Genomic DNA, 17,519 nt, shown 5'->3' on the forward strand with positions numbered 1-17,519 from the left:
TCATGGGTGGCCCCAGGACAAAGATTTTGTGCACCTGCCAGGTCTGAAGAGTGTATATAGATGCCTTGGCTGGGCTGAGTCACCTGCACCATCCAGATGGTCTCAACAACACGTCACTCTCTCAAGGAAGCTGCCACACATTTTGAGGATGGGTTGAGGGGGCAGGGAGACTGGGTCTACCTTTCAGGTTGATTGGAGATCACATCCTCCCCATGACCTCGCCAGTGTAACAGACACAGTGGGTTCACCACTCCACACCCAAAACCAAAGGGACACTTCTTTCTTGGTGGAAGAAACAGGTCTACTCCTGTGAGTGACAAGTGGGAGACACAGAGGAATGATTTCAAAAGCCCCGCCTCTCCCAGGGGAGGCTCCACCTTAGCTCACACCCACCGTCATGGCAGTTCCACACTGAGCCCCTCTTTGCAGCAGGCTCACCATCAGTCATATCCCAGGTCAAGCTCATCCTGTCTCAGCTCCTCTGCTCAAAACAGCACAACATTTTAGCATTTAGGAAGAAGTGCCCAGGCTTAGACCCTTGTCCCACCTCTCAGTGACACCCCACCCCTGTTGACCGCCTATACAATTGCACATAACCCCCTTCTTCTGTAGTGGGCCCTGAGAGGGCTGAAGGAGCTTCACATGCTCGGAGGTGACCCATTTGGTGGCTGCTCACAGATGCCACAGCAACACTGCAGTCCCATGAGAGAGAAAACACAGGTAAGACAGCAATTCCCAAAATCAGGAACAACCTTCTACACCCAGAACCCCATGACCCGAACCACTGACTTAGCAAGCCCCCCGGGCAGGGGGTCGGATCCTGCAGGGTGTTGAGTTCTATCCTCATGTGATTCAGTAAACGTGATACATTAGCACACTCGTCAGGTATGAATGCAGAGTTTTCTGCTTGAACAGTGACAGAGTTCAGATCGCAGGAGAAATGTTTCTGGTGTCAGAAATCACTGAGGGGACTTTTTAAAATGCAACAATAAAGATCAGGGTGTGTCTGACAGAGAAGCAACTGTGGGTGTGGCTCAGATGGATCAATCCCTCTAATGAGGTACTGGGGGAGAGTCAAGTGCAGGGCTTTCCTACAGATGGTGGACACAGGGTATGCAAGTGACAAGGGACATTGCTGGTAGCAGTGAGGAGATGACACCCTAACCCTGAGGGGGAGGAGAGCTGGGATCCAGAAGTGCAGATGGGTGCAGGAGGTATAAACCTGGCTTTGGGTTGCAGCAGGTCATAGATGACCTTGCAGGGAGGGAGGTGGGAGACCAAATACCCCGATCTCGTTTTTCTACCCCAAAGAGGCCTCCTGCTCAAACTTCCCACTGGCAGGAGCCCAGCAAGTCTCAGAGACCCAGGGGACCCACTGATGTGAACAGATAGGATGGGGCCCTCCAGGTGGGGGCCACTCTCACTCAGCGCTGTTCTTGCCACATGTTCACATTCAGTGCAGTGTTTGCAGACCAGCTGTAAGCAGGATGCGCTTGGCAAGAGTTCCACCAGATAAGTGAAGCCAACTGCAAAGAGGAAGTCCATGTGCCACTGACCAGTGAACGCACATAAGCACTGGCTCAGCCTCCCTCCTGTGAGAGAGAATTTTGGTTGGCTTTTTTTAAAATATTTTATTTATTTATTTTTAGAAAGAAGGGAAGGGAAGGAGAGAGAGAAGGAGAGAAACATCAATGTGTGATTGCCTCTCACCTGCTCTCTACTGTGGATCTGGCCTACAACCCAGGCAAGTATCCTGACTGGGAATAGAACTAGAGATCCTTTGGTTCACAGGCTGGCACTCGATCCACTGAGTCACACCAGCGAGGGCTGAGAGAGAATCTTGGAATGTGTATCCCTCACCCCCTTCACTTGCTACATGTAAATAAAACCACCTTGTGGCAGCCATTTCTTGTCACTGAACAGAACTACTGAGGTGGAGAACCCTCTGAGTTCAGTAACAATGTGGCCCACATAGGTCAGCTTCCTGGGGCACAGAGCTAGGGTGAGGGGGCAAAGTGTGGATCTGCAGAGGCAAAGGAAAAATATTTGGCATAGAATGTATTTTCAAGTTACAGTCAGGGACATTTTACATTAGCATGGTAAATTAATAACAAAAGAGAGAAAAACAATATGAGGATTTAGCACCTCCTGGACCTCCATGGACCACAGAACTGTCTTGCTGAAGAAGTCTATTCCTTACTGACCGTGGGCTCCTAGACATGGACAAAGAAAATGAACACCACCAGATGAGGCTGACACGTGGTATACATGGGTTTTTTATTTGACTTTCCTAAATTCAGTTTTTGAACTCTACACAGTGTATTCTGGCCTGGTTGTGCCCATCAGTCACTCCTTAACTGTGTTGGCACTGTGGGGATGGGGGACGAGCTGGGAAGATGCTTTGGTGAGCTATCGCTACAGAGAAAACCAGCCCAAAGATTAGTGGTTTGATACATCATTTATTTTTCTCATGAATCTACAAACTGGGTGGGATGTGGTGGGGATGGCCCATCTTTGTTCTCTGCAGCTTCCGCTGAGGTGTCTCTTCTGACAGTTGGAAAGTCCACTGCCCTGTGGCCACACTTGCATGGTGGGCAGGTGGTTCTGCTGACAGATGGGAGAGCAGGCAGGGGACGGGGCCAGGGTTCCAGTCCTCTTCCTGGGGCCTCTCAATGAGCAATGTGGGCTTCCTCATGGCATGGGGGCAACCTTCTGAGGGCATGTACCCCCAAGAGCAAGCAGGACTGTCCCTGTCTAACTTTAGAAGTCAGACCAGCCACTACTCATCAAAGCAGTCAGAGTCCATAAAATTCCAAGGACAGGGAAGAGAGTCCCCGTCACCCAGCGCAGAAGGAGCAACAGCAAGAAGCAGAGCTCGGATAGAGGGTATTGCTGTAGCCACCTTTGGCCAATACAATCTACCACATTGATAAATCATAGTAAATTAAGAAGAAAAAATAAACTTTGCATCAGTCCCAGAACCTATGCCATATATCTGAAAGCATACCCCAAATACAACTGAAAACACCTCTAAGTATATTTTCTTCCCCTTCTTCCCCTACAGTTCTCATTTTGTTTTCATATTCCTCCTTTATGGACGCCATTGCTTCCTCCATTTCTTGCTTTGATATTTCTTTTCGTTCATATCTCTCTTTTACCTGTTTTTACATAGCTGCTCATTCAGCAGCGATTTTGTTCAGTGCCCCTTCCACACGTTGCCACTTTTGCATAATGTACTTGTAGATGGGATCCGAAAAGTAAGCCCCTCTGTTCTCCTGCACCATTGCCTCAATGAGCTCCACCAGCTCCTGCACTTGAGCTTCCTTCTCAGCATCTTTTAGGTCTTTGCTGTTACTGAAGGCACAGCGGCGATTCCCACTCTCCCTCATAATGGTTTTTAGGCGTTCATCTGCATTTTCTAAAAAGCTACTCAGCTCCTGACCTTCCAATTCCTCTTTGCTCGTCAACAAGACAATCATGTGCTTCATGGTGGGCTTCCCAAAGATAGGCTTGATCAATTCAACTATGTTGTGCTCCTCCTCCGTAAAGCAGCCCAGCGGTACAACCAGGGTGATGGCGTGAGGCCCAGGGCTGGAGAAGATGACACACTGGCTGATTTTCTTATAGATGGTCAATAGTGCCTCCTTGGTGTCAAAGAGCCCTGGAGTGTCCATGATGAGAAGCTTCCTTCCCTCCCAGGCCCTCTCTTCTTTCTGACAGCTCTTGGTAACAGACTCGGGAGCAATTCTAGAATCAAACGCTCTTTTCCTGAGAATGGTGTTTGCTGTCACACTTTTCCCACATCCAGTTTTTCCCACCAGAACAATGCACAGTGTTGTCCTGAAGGCCGGCCATGCTGGTGTCAAAAGGCTCTGGGTACAGGTTCCTGCAAGACCCTGAGGAGTGGAAGGAGATGGGGAGGGGTCAACTTAGGCAAGTGAGGACCATTCCAACTCTCTGCCCCCATCAAAAAGTTGTGCTAGTCTATTATCGATATTGATCCCAGTGACAACAGAGAGATGGCATGGGTCAACTACTACAGAGGAAATAAGAGAGTTTTCCCACCAGGGAGTGCCAGATCCAGGTCCAGATTCCTGCCAGGGGAGCGCGCCCACACCTTACAGCTCTGCTCTCTCAGTGATCCCCGAGCTGTCCCTGATCACACACAAAAGAAGGGGAAGTTTCAGTCCTTTCTGGGAATCAAGTATATTGTTGATCTCAAAGGCTAACCAAGATTTCACCAATAAATAAAATATAGATGTCTCTCATTTGGAAATAGTAATAAAAAGTCTTAAATATGTTATTACATACTTTAAAAAGTACACACCATAGTTAAGAGGTATTTATTTCAGAAATACTAGGATGGTTCAACATGAGAAAATTCTTACAACACATCCCATTAGTAGATGAAAAAAACTATCCAGATGCTGAAAAGACATTTGACAGGATTCAACACTGACTCATGGTTAAAACATTTCATAAAAATGCAATTAATAAATATTTCTCTAAAGTTAAAGTAATGGATTATAAAGGTTATTTGTAACAAATAAAAAATAAGCTTGTTAAGCACCACCAATAAAAAGAATAAGGAGAGAGGACTACCTCTACCAGGAGTCAAACCTGTAGTTTCTGTAACTACAGCTGTATGGGGCTGGTGCATGAACAGAAACAACAAGCCAACAAAAGTAGAAGATTCAGAAATAGACCAAATTATTCATACTGTATTTATTTACATTCCATTTAATTACAATGTTACCGTAGATTAAACAAGGCTGCATCTCACATCGTCAGGGAGAGAGGTGGGTAATAGAGTGACTCTGGGCTCATGGTGACCACACAGGAGTGAGGGAACTGCCTCCACTGCCTCACACCACTCAGGGTTCAGTCACATTCCAGGTTTACATGGAAAAGCAAATCCATGGAAATAACAGAAACAACATGGACAGATTCTCTGTAACCTGGGGATAGGGGAAATATTTCTAAGATTGACACAGAGTAAGGAAAAGGACTAATAAGTTTGATTATATACAAATCTCACAGATAATGTGAGAAAAGAAACAGCAGAGACAAATTAAAGCAAAAGTGTCAAACTGGGGAAAAAACAGTTTCCAACTTATATCAGGGGGGTGAATTTCCCAATTACACAAAGAACATCGAAAAGCACAGAAACTAAAGTTCAACAACTTGACAGAAAATGGAGAAAGAGATGGAAATAAACATTTAGAGAAAATTTTAATGTGCCTTGAATATATCAAAAGAAAGTATCATGCACTCATAATAGAGAAAAATACATCAAAACACAAACATAATATAACCAAATAAAATAATATTAAATCACACCTCTATTTCCCAAGTGACATGCTATGTGTCACCTCCAGGTCTGGCAGAACTGCAGACCTGTGCTGAGAGTCAGTCGGAGGGGCTGGGGGCAGCGGGTCCTCCCCTGCATGGCTGGTGAGGAGGGAAACACAGTCCAAACCCTCAGAGCAGAAGCCAGCAACACCGTGCAAAGTCAACACGCATCTTCCCTTTGGTCACCAATCCCCCATGTTAGATAATGTCCCTGAACTATGCTGACAAAAATTACAGCAAAAGTCATACATAAGGCTCTTTGTTGCATCATTACTTTCAACGGCAAAAAACAAAACCCTATCAACTGGCCACCAGTAGGGGACAGGTTGAATGAACAAAGGTGTATCCATAGCGGGAAGGACCAGCCAGCTGTGAAAAGGACTGAGAAGTGTTTCTCTGCACCAGTGCAGGGAGACCGCCAGGGTGTCTTTCACCAAGGGAAGGAAATGATGTGGAGTTCACCTACCCTTTCTCCAATGAGGGGAATTGTGAACATCATCTAAAATCATAACGTGTACATTATTCATTTCTATGAAAAGTTAACAGCAGGATACTCTGAAAACTGAACCAACACAAAAGTTTCTTCTGTGGGGATGGGAGAGACAGGGTGGAGGACAGGGACAGGGGCTCGAAGCTGGGTGTCCTGGGTGCATGTAGATTTCATAGGGTTGATCTTGAAGCCAGGTAGGTAGTTTACCTAATTACACACCAAAAATTATACTTTAAAATTCTAATGTCAAAAGCAAATGAAACAAACAAATCTAATGCCATTTTGTGAGGTGAATGAACTATATAAGAAACTGGTCCAGGAGACTTGAAAATGCAGTCATTTCATCATCCATTTCCAGTGAGATGTGTCTATACAACAACAACAAAAACATCCAAACCTAAAAAAATATCTCCAATCGTTTTCACAAATCCTCACCTTAATTGTGTGTGTGTGTGGAGCCATTGGAATGGCACAGAGGCCGGGATGAGCCGGGTGACAAGGGGCCCCCTCAGCGCCTAGCTCTGCCCTTCAGAAGTCATTTCCCACCAAAGGTCAGGGCTCTGAGGAGAAAGCACCAATTCCAGGCAGGACCCGGTGCATGGGGCCCACACGCCCTCGTCAGCCAGACAGCCCAGGTGTGCTCACCACTCACTAGCATCTCATCACAGGGACTGAGGGCCACTTCAGGGTCACAGGGACTAAGAATCCAACAGGGCCCAGAGTGCACAATCTGAACACTGATAATAATTCCAGTGAATGGGAAGGCATCAAGTATGTTGAAATCCATGGGGTCAAAGCAATGCCTTCTTAAAAGTGGCCCTTCTCTCCCTGGGGCATCTGCTAGAAAGCATCTCACTGCTCTGCATGTCGACACACAGAGGGGAAGAGTCGGGCGTTTATCTGTCTCTCTCACAGGACTGCACCTGGTGGGGATGAGAGAGAGCTTGAGGGCAGCTTTCTTTCCACAGGATTACTCCATCCAATACATGAGGAAGGAGTGACAGCATTTGAGTGTCATCACTTGTGACCCTTAATGAGAATAAGGTAGCCATTAGTGTCACAGACAGACAACCAGACATTATGTTCCTTCTGACAGACAGACAAACAGACATCCTGCTGCACCTATGAAGTGTCCCCAGCCAAAATCAGTCCACCTTTAACTTGATCAAGCCTCTCCTTAGATAGAAATTCACATGAACGCTGGAAAGAGAGCAGCAGGTGACCTGACACCTTTGATGGAACCAACAGGACATTCACACACTAACTGACTCTACTGGACAGGAGACCCCTCTTTCTTACTCAGAGAAATCTCCCAGAAAGGAACAGAAAAGGTAGAAACCAACATATTAAATTACATTTAAGAGATATGGAACAATTGTGATTTATGGATTTTATTTGGATCCTACTTCAAACAACTTTTAAAATTATGAAAAAAATCAGCTAAATCTGAGTGCAGGTGGTAACTGTTTTTTAAAAATTCTAGTTGCTGCCCTGGCTGGTGTGGGACAGTGGACTGAGCACCAGCCTGTGAGCCAAAGGGTCGCAGGTTGGATTCCCAGTCAGGGCACAGGCCTGGGTTGTGGGCCAGGTCCCGAGTAGGGCATGTGAGAGGCAACCACACATAGATGATTCTCTCCTTTTCTCTTTCTCCCTTCCCCTCTCTCTGAAAATAAATAAAATATTTTAAAAATGCAATTTTGAATAAAAATTGTAGCTGCTTTTTGAAGTCTGGGGATGACAATCTTTTTAAATGGTTTCAAATATTCACTGGAAAACAAAGCAATATCTGACACCTGCTTCAAAATAATGTGGGGTGGGGAGGGAGTAGCGAGTCTACGGATGAAACCAGACTGGCATCAAATGAGGACTGTCGAAGCTTGGTCCAGGTCATGGAAGATCCCTTTACTCTTCCCTTTATCAGGAAACAGTTAAAACTTCCACAAATAAAAATTTAGTCCGGGTGTAGGGTAACCACTACAGAACACTCCACAGCAAGCACCCAGATAAATATTTTTGCATTATCTCATTTACTCCTCAAAAAGAGCTGGCAAGGAAACTCATTTTATTATTCTGGCTTTTTTTATGTTCACCCCAGGATATGGTCATTAATTTTAGAGAGAAAAAAGAGGAGAAAGAGAGAGAGATGTCCATGTGAGAGAGAAACATTGATCAGTTGCATCTGACGCATGCCCCACCTGGGGACTGAATCCACAGCCTATGTATGTGCCCTGACCTGTATTGAACCCATAACCTTCTGGTGGATAGGAAGACATTCAAACAACTGAGCAACCCACTGGGGCTGTTATGCTGACTTTTAAAATAAGGACATGATGTGGCTCCAAAATGCTGAGACACTTGCTCAAGATCACGGTGCTCACAGGTACTGGGCAGCCCACGGGTCCAGTTGAAAGTCCCTCTGCCTCCCGCCTTTCCCCCTGACCAGGGCCCACAGTGGCCTCTGCCTGACTCTCTCCTGGCCCCAACTCTAAAATCTTACCAGTCAAACAGAGCAGGGAGTGGGCAGGGATGGGCACCCCCTCCCTCCAAGAACCCACAACTGAAGGGACACCAGCCTTGTGGGAAAAGTGGGGGTTCTCTGCACTACTCCCACACAAGAGCCCTGCTTTCCCCCTGGATTCTCTGCACCACCCACATCACATGGTGGGACCTCAGCTTCTCTCTGCTGAGTTATAGACCCTGCGTCCTAGATTCCTCTGCCACCAGGGATGAGGGCCACCCCTGGAGGGCCACCACACGGCCTGGGATCCTGATTTTGGCAGTGAACAGAGGCACTTGGACGGCCTAGTCTCTACATGGCCTTCAGCCCTGATCACTTGCCCTGGGGGCACGAGTTTCCCATCAAGGGACAAGGAAGGCTCAGCAGCAGCATCAGGGTCCATCACACCAGCAAACACATGAAGGTGCCCCCGTCAGCACGCACATGTCCTGTCAGTATGAGATGCAGGACATTGTGCCAATAACACAGCCCCTCACTCCCTTCCCCACCACCCACCACTACCCTCTGACAGCACCCTCCTTCCTATATGGGGCTGGCACAGTGCCTGGTGCCTCCTCAGACCAGAACCACCCCCTACACCTGCCCTGTCCCCACTGCCCTCCCAGCTCTATGGCTCAGCTGGGTCTCAGCCAGGCTCAACTTCCCTTCAACCCACTGAGGAGTTCCAGGGTCTTCCCCAAAGAAGCTCTTTCAGCTGCTCCTTCTGCTTTAACTGTGAGGAGAGAGTTTTCACCCCTGAAAGTGCTGATCCAGGAAGCTGAGGTTGGGGTGGGGCCGGTGGAAGACCTGTTTGTCTTTAAAGAGACAGAGACAGTGTCCCCTAATTTGGTGGTGCTACACTTTTGCCAAATTCCAAATTTGGGTCGATGTGCTCTCTCCCACACCAGAATTTCCAAAGCTATGTTCAGTATTTTGGGTGATAATGGTGGATTGAAAAGGCCCTCATCAAGTGACCCAAGACTCTCCCAGAAAGCCAGGCACAGAATCTGGTCATTGTGGCTGTACAGTGGGTGACAGCAGGGTGATTCTAGAAGGAGGAAGTCAGGCAGGTGACTTGGGGCTCCCTTGGGTGCTGCTAGTGATTGTGTGATGCGAGACTTGAGTCCAGTCTTTCAGGAGGGTCTCAGTTCCTCATTCAGAAACTGCAGGTCCCAGGTCCAGAGCCAAAGGGGTCTACACCATTGGCAGCCACGGGGAAGAGAGGAAGGGGGGGTTGGGGAAAAGTCTCTGTGACCACACAGCCCCTCTGCGTTTTTCACATGGTCCTTGCCAGCTTGAACGTGCCCCAGGCTCTGACAGGTGAAGATGCTCCCAGGGAGCGGACCCAACTCCCCTCCCACCCTTTCTGCCTTCCCCCACCCCAGGCCCAAAAGGAGGCACCTGTCTGAGGTTCACCAGAATACACATGCCACAGGCTCCTAGACCAGTTTCCAGTGAGAGGCGGGCTGCCAAAGCTTTCACGGTGGACACAACGTTCCAGTCGTCTGTTGCAACACCATCAAATATTGTTTTTTATTATATATTTTGGTTCATTAGACTGAGAAATTTGATGGGTCAAATCTTAAGCTTTTGGGTAGGTACTAGGAGGACCAGATGTGGCAAGAAGTAAGATGTTCATGACATGTCATTGGTCCAGAGCATTTGACCAATTATTGGTTCTAATGACTCGAGTCACCGTGAAGGGCCCAGTAACAGTTTCCTGCATCAGCAGTGACACAGAGCAGGACCAGTTTTGACATTCACGGGTCTGACTCACACACAGCAAATGCCAAGCCCACTGTTAAAACATCAGAAGGTTTCAGGACGCCATTGACAGCGCACCATCCCATGTGAGGGGCCCCTCTCAGCACAGGGCCCTGAGCAGCCCCACAGGTCACTCCCCAGGGGGCTGACCCTGACCCTGACCTGGCCCTGCTGCATGGGTCTGACTCAGCAGCACAGCCAGGACCTCATCTCCTGCTCAAACTACACCCAGTCTCCTGCTCAAACTACACCCTTGGCCCAGTCTCTGGTCACTCTCTACAGTCCTTAAGTGAACCCTGTCCTGCCAGAAGCTGCCTTGCATATTTTCCTGGTGAACTCCTTGATTCTGCAGAAATGATGCTCAGGTGCACTGTCTAGTCCCCAAAGGGAAGAGGGAAGAGGTTGAGAGAATCCATAGATGCTGCAGAGATGGCACACGGGTCTAGAATGGGAAGAGCATTGAGGCCATTGGTCTCGGAGGAGCTCTTAGAACATGACAGCCCCACCATAACCCTGACACAGGAGGCAGGGCATCTAGGAGACTGTGACAGAAGGAGGGTCATCTCACCTCTCTCCTGACTGTTCACGTGGCCAGGCTCCTCATCATGAGGGGCTCCTGTCCACTGCCAGCTCTGCTGTAAGCCACCTGTCCCCCTGCTGCTGGTCCCCACCTGCGACTCCTGAAGTTGCTCCTCCCACTCCCCGGATGTTGCTCCTTTCACACCGTCAGGAGCAAGAATATGAATGTGGGAAAAGCCACACTTTCTTTCATACAGTTCCTTTTATTCTTTTTCTGTTTGTTCTTCATATCATATGCACACACAAGTGGATGTATATGAATTTTTCAAAAGTTGAGTTATTAAAAAAACATTTCTTCATGTTTTATCAGGGTCTGCCTTGTGGAGTTCAGGATGTTTTCCACCGCTGTGATCTAGATAAATTCAAAGCTCAAACCTACTACAGTATCACAGAAATAACAACAGGAGGTGACATGAACGGTCCCTCACACTGTCCTAACTCTGACATGAATGAACAGTCAGCCTTGGTGGGTCTGTTGCTGCCATAACAAAGTGCCAACAACCTAGTTGCCTAAGACAAAATGAATACATTCTCTTACAGCTTTGGAGGGCAGGAGCCTCAAATTAGTCTTATGGAGACAAAATGAAGGTGTCATCAGGGCTGGTCTCTCTGGAGGCTCCAGGGGAGAATCCCTCTCACCTCTCCCCCTTCTAGAAGCTGCCAGAATTCCTTGGCTTGTGACCACATCACTCCAGTCTAGGCTGCGTCATCACATGGCTTCTTCCTCCTTAGATCGTCCTGCCTCTTCCTCTCAGGACCTTTGTGGTTCCGTGTGGGACCCACTCAGAGAGCCCAGGACAATCTCCCCATCACCCCATCATAAATGAACCTCATGTGCAAAGACCCTTTAGCAATAAGATAACACTCACAGGGTCTGGGGATGGGACACAGCTTTCTTGGGGGTGGGTGAGTGAGGCTCTCCGCCGCTCACATTGCTGATGGTAAAATGAGGAATTTACTAGAGAGCACACTGACAGCTGTGAGAGGTCATGGGAAAGCTGGGTGGGGTTTGGGGTGGAGGGACTGGACAAAAAAGAAAGGGAAAACTCATGGACACAGACAACAGTGTGGTGATTGCCCAGGGGAGGGGTCAGGGTTGTGGAGGAGAGCACAGGGGGTTACATGGTGATGGGCGGACACCTGACGTGGGTGGCAAACACACAATACTGGGTATAGATGGTGAGTTGTGGGGTTACACACCTGATACCTGCATCGTTCTGTTTCCCAAGGTCAGCACCAATGGTGTCAATAAAGGGGACAGAGATAGTAATAAAATTAATAAAATGGAGTATTTCCTTCATGAGTTGGAGTCAGAATCAGGAAGTGGGTGCCACTGTTAAACCTACGTGCCCTGTGGCAGGGACTGTGGACTGGAGATGGAAAGGTGCAGGGGGAACACAGAAGCACATGGGAGCAAAGGCGGAGGTGACCTTGGAGGGACAAGGTGACCTTATTTAACAATTTGATTGTTAAACACCAGATCTCAGATCAGAGCAAGGACCCTGTCGCTGGACCCCAGAATAAAAGGGGAGGTGTTCCAGAGTCGGGGAGAGTCAGGGAGTCATGTCTGCTGCTGGGGAGAAGGAAGGGCTTGTAAGCGATGGACTGGAGTATTCAGCTGAGGGGTGTCCGAGCTCAGTGTGGGAGTGCCACCTGGTTTCTCCCTGTCAAGTGTGGAAGGCAAGAGGTCCGATCCTTGCAGCCTCCAGCCAAGGACCTCCAAAGACTGCCAGCTGCCCTGAGAAGCTGTACACCAGCCAGAAAAGACCCTCCGAGGAGTGTTCAAAGTGAGCAGGACTCAGCTGATCATTTCCTGTGGGATGCTTAGGCCTGTGGGACACCTAGGCCTGTGGAGACAGAAGTTTCTGCAGCTTTCAGGGACACAGCATGTGGACAGTGTTTCAGCCACCCTCAGAATCCCATACAACACCCTCCTCCACTGCTCCCTAACTTTCCTGCCTCCTCCTGTTCCATCCTTGGCGCAACCAGAGACCCCTTCACTGTGTGAGTGTGCCGTGACTCCAGGGTGTCCCTGCCAGTGGCACCCACACACCTGGGCCAGGAGGACTTGGGGGTCTGGGGACCAAGAACTGCTGGCTTTCTCAGAAAAACCTCGAACTCTGCCTGACCCTGTGCTCACTGCCCAAGCTTCTCCCACCACATCCTCTTCACTGTTTCACTTTCTGATCTCAGGCCCCTTACAAAGAAGTTTGTGATTGTCCTCGGTACATGAAAACAAAACCAAAAACAGTTTTGTTTTGAGAGAGACAGAGGAAATGAGGGACTCTGAACTTTTAAGTGGATGGGCCACCAGCCAGGCTGTGGTGGGCTCCGCAGGTCCTGAGACCCCCTCTGCTGAGACCCAGCAGCTACAGGCCCACCGGCCAGAAGGAGGAGTCAGAGAAAATCTCACAGACATGGACACGGCGGGGTGCTCACCATGGGGAAGGAGGGTGGTGTAAAGTATAAAGGGGGTCAAATGTGAGGTGACAGAAGGAGAGCTGACTGTGGGTGGTGGGCACACAGTGCAATACACAGATGATGAGTCAGAGAATTGTACACTGGAAATCTGTATACTGTTATTAAACAATCTCACCCCAATAAATTTAATCTTGTAAAAAGAATAAAGAGTTTGTATCTAAAACATAGAGGGAAGCACTATCCCTTACAAAATAAGACAATACGAGTTTCATGCTCCCTGGGCTTCAGAGCCACCTGTCCTATGAACACATCAGCACAGGTGTCTGCCATTAACCTGTGAACTGCAATCAGGAAAGGTGAGTGGCTCTGACCAGCCACTCTCAGGATCTGAGGCTTTGGACACAACCACACCCCTCTGAGCCCAGGTGACTTTACAGCTGGGAGACGGGGAGTGTCAGATTACTGAGTCCCATGCCTCCCAGGGGGTGACATCACAGGACAATGTCTGGGCCCTGGCCATGAGGACAATGGCCCAGATCCTCCCAGGGGTGTGAATCCTGAGCCCTGGCCACACACCCTCACCTCTCAGATGTTGGTTGGTCATAGTGATAAACCTGAGATGACAAATAGGGTCCTCCAAGGAAGCTCACATGGAGGAACCCATTCTGGAACTCTTGGCCTCAAGGGTCTGGTGTGAGGGAGTAGTATTATGAGGAGCCCCCTTTTCTCCTCTTTTAAGTCCCAGGGGTCATTATAGGGAGGGAGAGTCACAGACAGTGACAGGTGTCAGTCACTGTCCATTCACCACCTGGCACCAGCTGCCAACAAAGCAAGAAGCAGGGATGCAGGTGAGCTTCCCCTGGTTCCTGCCACTCTCAGCCCAACCTCAGGCCCCTTCCTCTCTGATCAGCCAAGGCTGGTCCATCCCCTCCCACCAGGACCCACACATCTTCGAGCACCCGCCCTGAATCTTCACCATCCTGAGGTACCAGGGGCACAGTGAGAGGCTGCTTAGAACAGGCACTGGGGAGAATTCAGAGGCAGCCCGATCCATCTGGTAGCTTCAGGCCCTTGCCCTCTTTCTGGGAGTTTCAGTTTGCTTTGCACAATTTCTAATGTTCTACATTTATTTCCATTTATTTTGACATCTTTTGTTCCTTCAATCCCCGCCTACCATAAACTGATGTTATTTTCTGAAATTTTTATTTATTGATTTGAGAGGGGGAGAAGCATTGTCCTGTTGTTCCACTTACCAATGCATCATTGGTTGATTCCTGCATGTGCTCTGACCTGGAATCAAACCCACAACCTCGGTGTATCTTGGTGATGCTCTAAACAACTGAGCTACCCTGCCAGGGCCAAAGAGAATATCTTCAGTGCTTTATTACTAGTGATAAATGCTATAAATAGAAGTGTATCAAGGAACAAAGGGACAATTTTAATGTATATCTCAGCACAAAGCACAAAAAGTTTCTTTTCTCTTTCTCATAATCTCATTTCAGAGAAATGAGCTACAGGATGTCTGGTTGTGAATTCGCTTGTGCACAGGAAGGCATCCGTCTTGCCTCAGCCACAGCCCTTTCCTGCCTCACGTCCTCCTGAGACATGACACTTTGAGTTGTGGTCACAGGACAGTGTAGAGAGCTCAGTGACAGAACTCACATCCCTTATTTGTACCTGCTGTGTGTTCAGACAAGTGAGAGGAGACAGGCTGGGCCAAGAAGATTCCTCTCTGTGGACACCACCCTGACCTGTGCTCAGGACCCACCAGGACCCTCCCACCTGCAGCCACCAGAGGATGGGGTGCAGGAGTTTTCCGGGGAGTCTCCCACCCACACCAGGTCCTGGAACAGAGCAGGCATGATCCCAAGCATGACCCCGAACACTTGGACTCTGAATGGAGCCCCACAGCATGCCCTCTGCCCCACGTTGGAGCAGGTGCGCCCAGACGTTGCTGACCTTCAACCTCGAACAAAACAGCTCTCAGACCTACATGGTGAATGAGCAGCTGAGCAGCCCCACAGTTTCCTAGTGTTGATGGTTAAGAAGCAGCATCACTTGAAAATCAGAACAGAGGATGCATGTCTGAGCTGGCCGCGAGCACAGAGGACTCCGTGGAAACGCGAGGAGATGCCAGCCCATCTCCGATCCTCTGCAGGTCCCACACGGTCGCAGTTTGATTCCCAGTCAGGGCACATGCCTGGGTTGCAACCCACTTCCCAGCAGGGGACTCAAGAGAAGCAACCATACATTGATCCTTCTCTCCTTCTTCCCTTCCCTTCTTCTCTAAAGAAAATAAATAAAATCTTTTTAAAAAAAAGAAATACTAAAAGGACTGCGTTAAGGAAAGGAAGGAAAAGAGAAAGACAGAGAGGAACTCAGGTACAAAAATGGTAATAAATAAGTACCTATCAATAATAACCTTAAACGTGAATGTATTAAATGCTCCAATCAAAAGACAAAGAATAGCTGAATGGATAAGAAAGCATGACCCACACATATGCTGCCTACAAGAGACCCACCTCAGGACAAAAGACCATCACAGACTAAAAGTGAAAGGCTGGAAACAAATTTTCCAAGCAAGCAGACAAGGAAAAAAACCCAGGGTAGCAATTCTAATATCAGAAAAAAATAGATTACAAAAAAAGGACCATAAAGAGAGACCCAGAAGGTCACTTCATAATACTCAAGGGAAAAAGCCACCAAGAACACATTAACATCGTGAATGTATATGCACCCAACATAGGAGCACCCAAATATATAAGAAAAATCTTAGAGGAATTAAAGAGAGATATTGACACCAACACTATTATAGTAGAGGATTTTAACACCCTACTGTCAAAAATGGACAGGTCTTCCAAACAAAATATCAACAAAGATATTGCGGCATTAAACAACACCCTAGATGAAATGGACTTGACTGATATATATAGAGCCCTTCATCCCCATGAAGCTAAATACACATTCTTTTCAAATGCACATGGAACATTTTCAAAGATAGACAACATGATAGGACACAAAACGAGCCTCAACAAGTTCAAGAAAATTGAAATTATACCAAGCACTTTATCTAACCACAAGGGACTGATATTAGAAACAACCCCCCCAAAAAAAACCCCAAACACCCAAAATCATGGAGACTGAATGGTATGCTATTAAACAACGAATGGGTCAAGATTGAAATTAGGGAAGAAATCAAAAAGTTTCTAGAAACAAATGAAAATGAACTCACAACAACCCAAAATTTATGGGACACAGTGAAGGAAGTCCAGAGAGGGAAGTTCATAGCAATGCAGGCTTACCTAAAGAAGATAGAAACATTTCGAACAAACAACTTAACCCTACGCCTGCAAGAAGTCAAGGAACAACAACAAAGACAGCCCAGAGCAAGTAGAAGGAAGGAAATAACCAAGATCAGAGCAGAATTAAATGACATAGAGAATAAAAGCACAATTCTAAAGTTTAATGAATCCAGGAGTTGGTTTTTTGAAAATATAAACAAAATAGACAAACCTTTAAGTAGGCTCATCAAGAACAGAAGAGAGAAGACCCAAATAAACACAATCAGAAATGAAAGAGGAGAAATTACAACCTATACCATAGAAACAGAAGGGATTGTAAGAAATTACTATGAAGAACTGTATGCCAAGAAATTTGAAAACCTAGGTGAAATAGGCAAATGTCTAGAAAAATATAATCTTCCAAAACTCAATGAAGATGAAGTAGAAAGCGTGAACAGACCAATAACAGCAGATGAAATTGAAGCAGTAATCAAAAAATTCCCATCACACAAAAGCCCTGGACCAAATGGTTTCACAGGAGAATTCTACAAAGCACTTAAGGAAGAGCTAACCCCCTGTTCTTCACAGACTATTCCAAAAAATCCAAAATGATAGGAAACTTCCAAACTCTTTTTATGAAGCCAGCATCATCCTAATTCCAAAGCCAGATAGAGACACAACAAAGAAAGAAAACTTCAGGCCAATATCGCTGATGAACATAGACACTAAAATCCTCAATAAAATACTGGCAAATCTCATCCAACAATACATAAAAAGATCATACACCACAACCAAGTGGGATTCATCCCAGGGATGCAAGGATGGTTCAATATCCGCAAATCAGTAAATGTAATACATCATGTAAACAAAAGCAAAGACAAAAACCACATGATCATATCAATAGATGCGGAAAAACTTTTGATAAGGTACAACACCCATTTATGATAAAGGCACTCAGCAAAGTGGGAATAGAGGGAGCATTCCTCAATATAATAAAGGCCATATATGAAAGACCTACAGCCAACATCATACTCAATGGGCAAAAACTAAAAGCTTTTCCACTAAGATCAGGAACAAGACAAGGTTGTCAACTTTCACGACTTCTATTTAATATAGTATTGGAAGTTTTAGCCTC

General features: G+C 47.1%; 1 protein-coding gene across 1 annotated transcript; it reads right to left on the reverse strand.

Moving 5' to 3' along the window:
* Nucleotides 1–3,168: 3,168 nt before the first annotated feature.
* GIMAP7 (GTPase, IMAP family member 7) lies at nt 3,169–6,113 on the reverse strand. Its single transcript, XM_037029465.1, is given in 3 exon segments — nt 3,169–3,828; nt 3,830–3,896; nt 5,341–6,113. Coding segments are annotated over 2 exon segments (678 nt in total). The 5' UTR covers nt 3,856–3,896; nt 5,341–6,113; the 3' UTR covers nt 3,169–3,176.
* Between the last annotated feature and the right edge of the window lie 11,406 nt (nt 6,114–17,519).

The sequence above is a fragment of the Sturnira hondurensis genome, unplaced genomic scaffold (assembly GCF_014824575.4).
Source record: "Sturnira hondurensis isolate 20B ecotype Veracruz unplaced genomic scaffold, ASM1482457v3 Scaffold0020309, whole genome shotgun sequence".
Classification (NCBI taxonomy): domain Eukaryota; kingdom Metazoa; phylum Chordata; class Mammalia; order Chiroptera; family Phyllostomidae; genus Sturnira; species Sturnira hondurensis.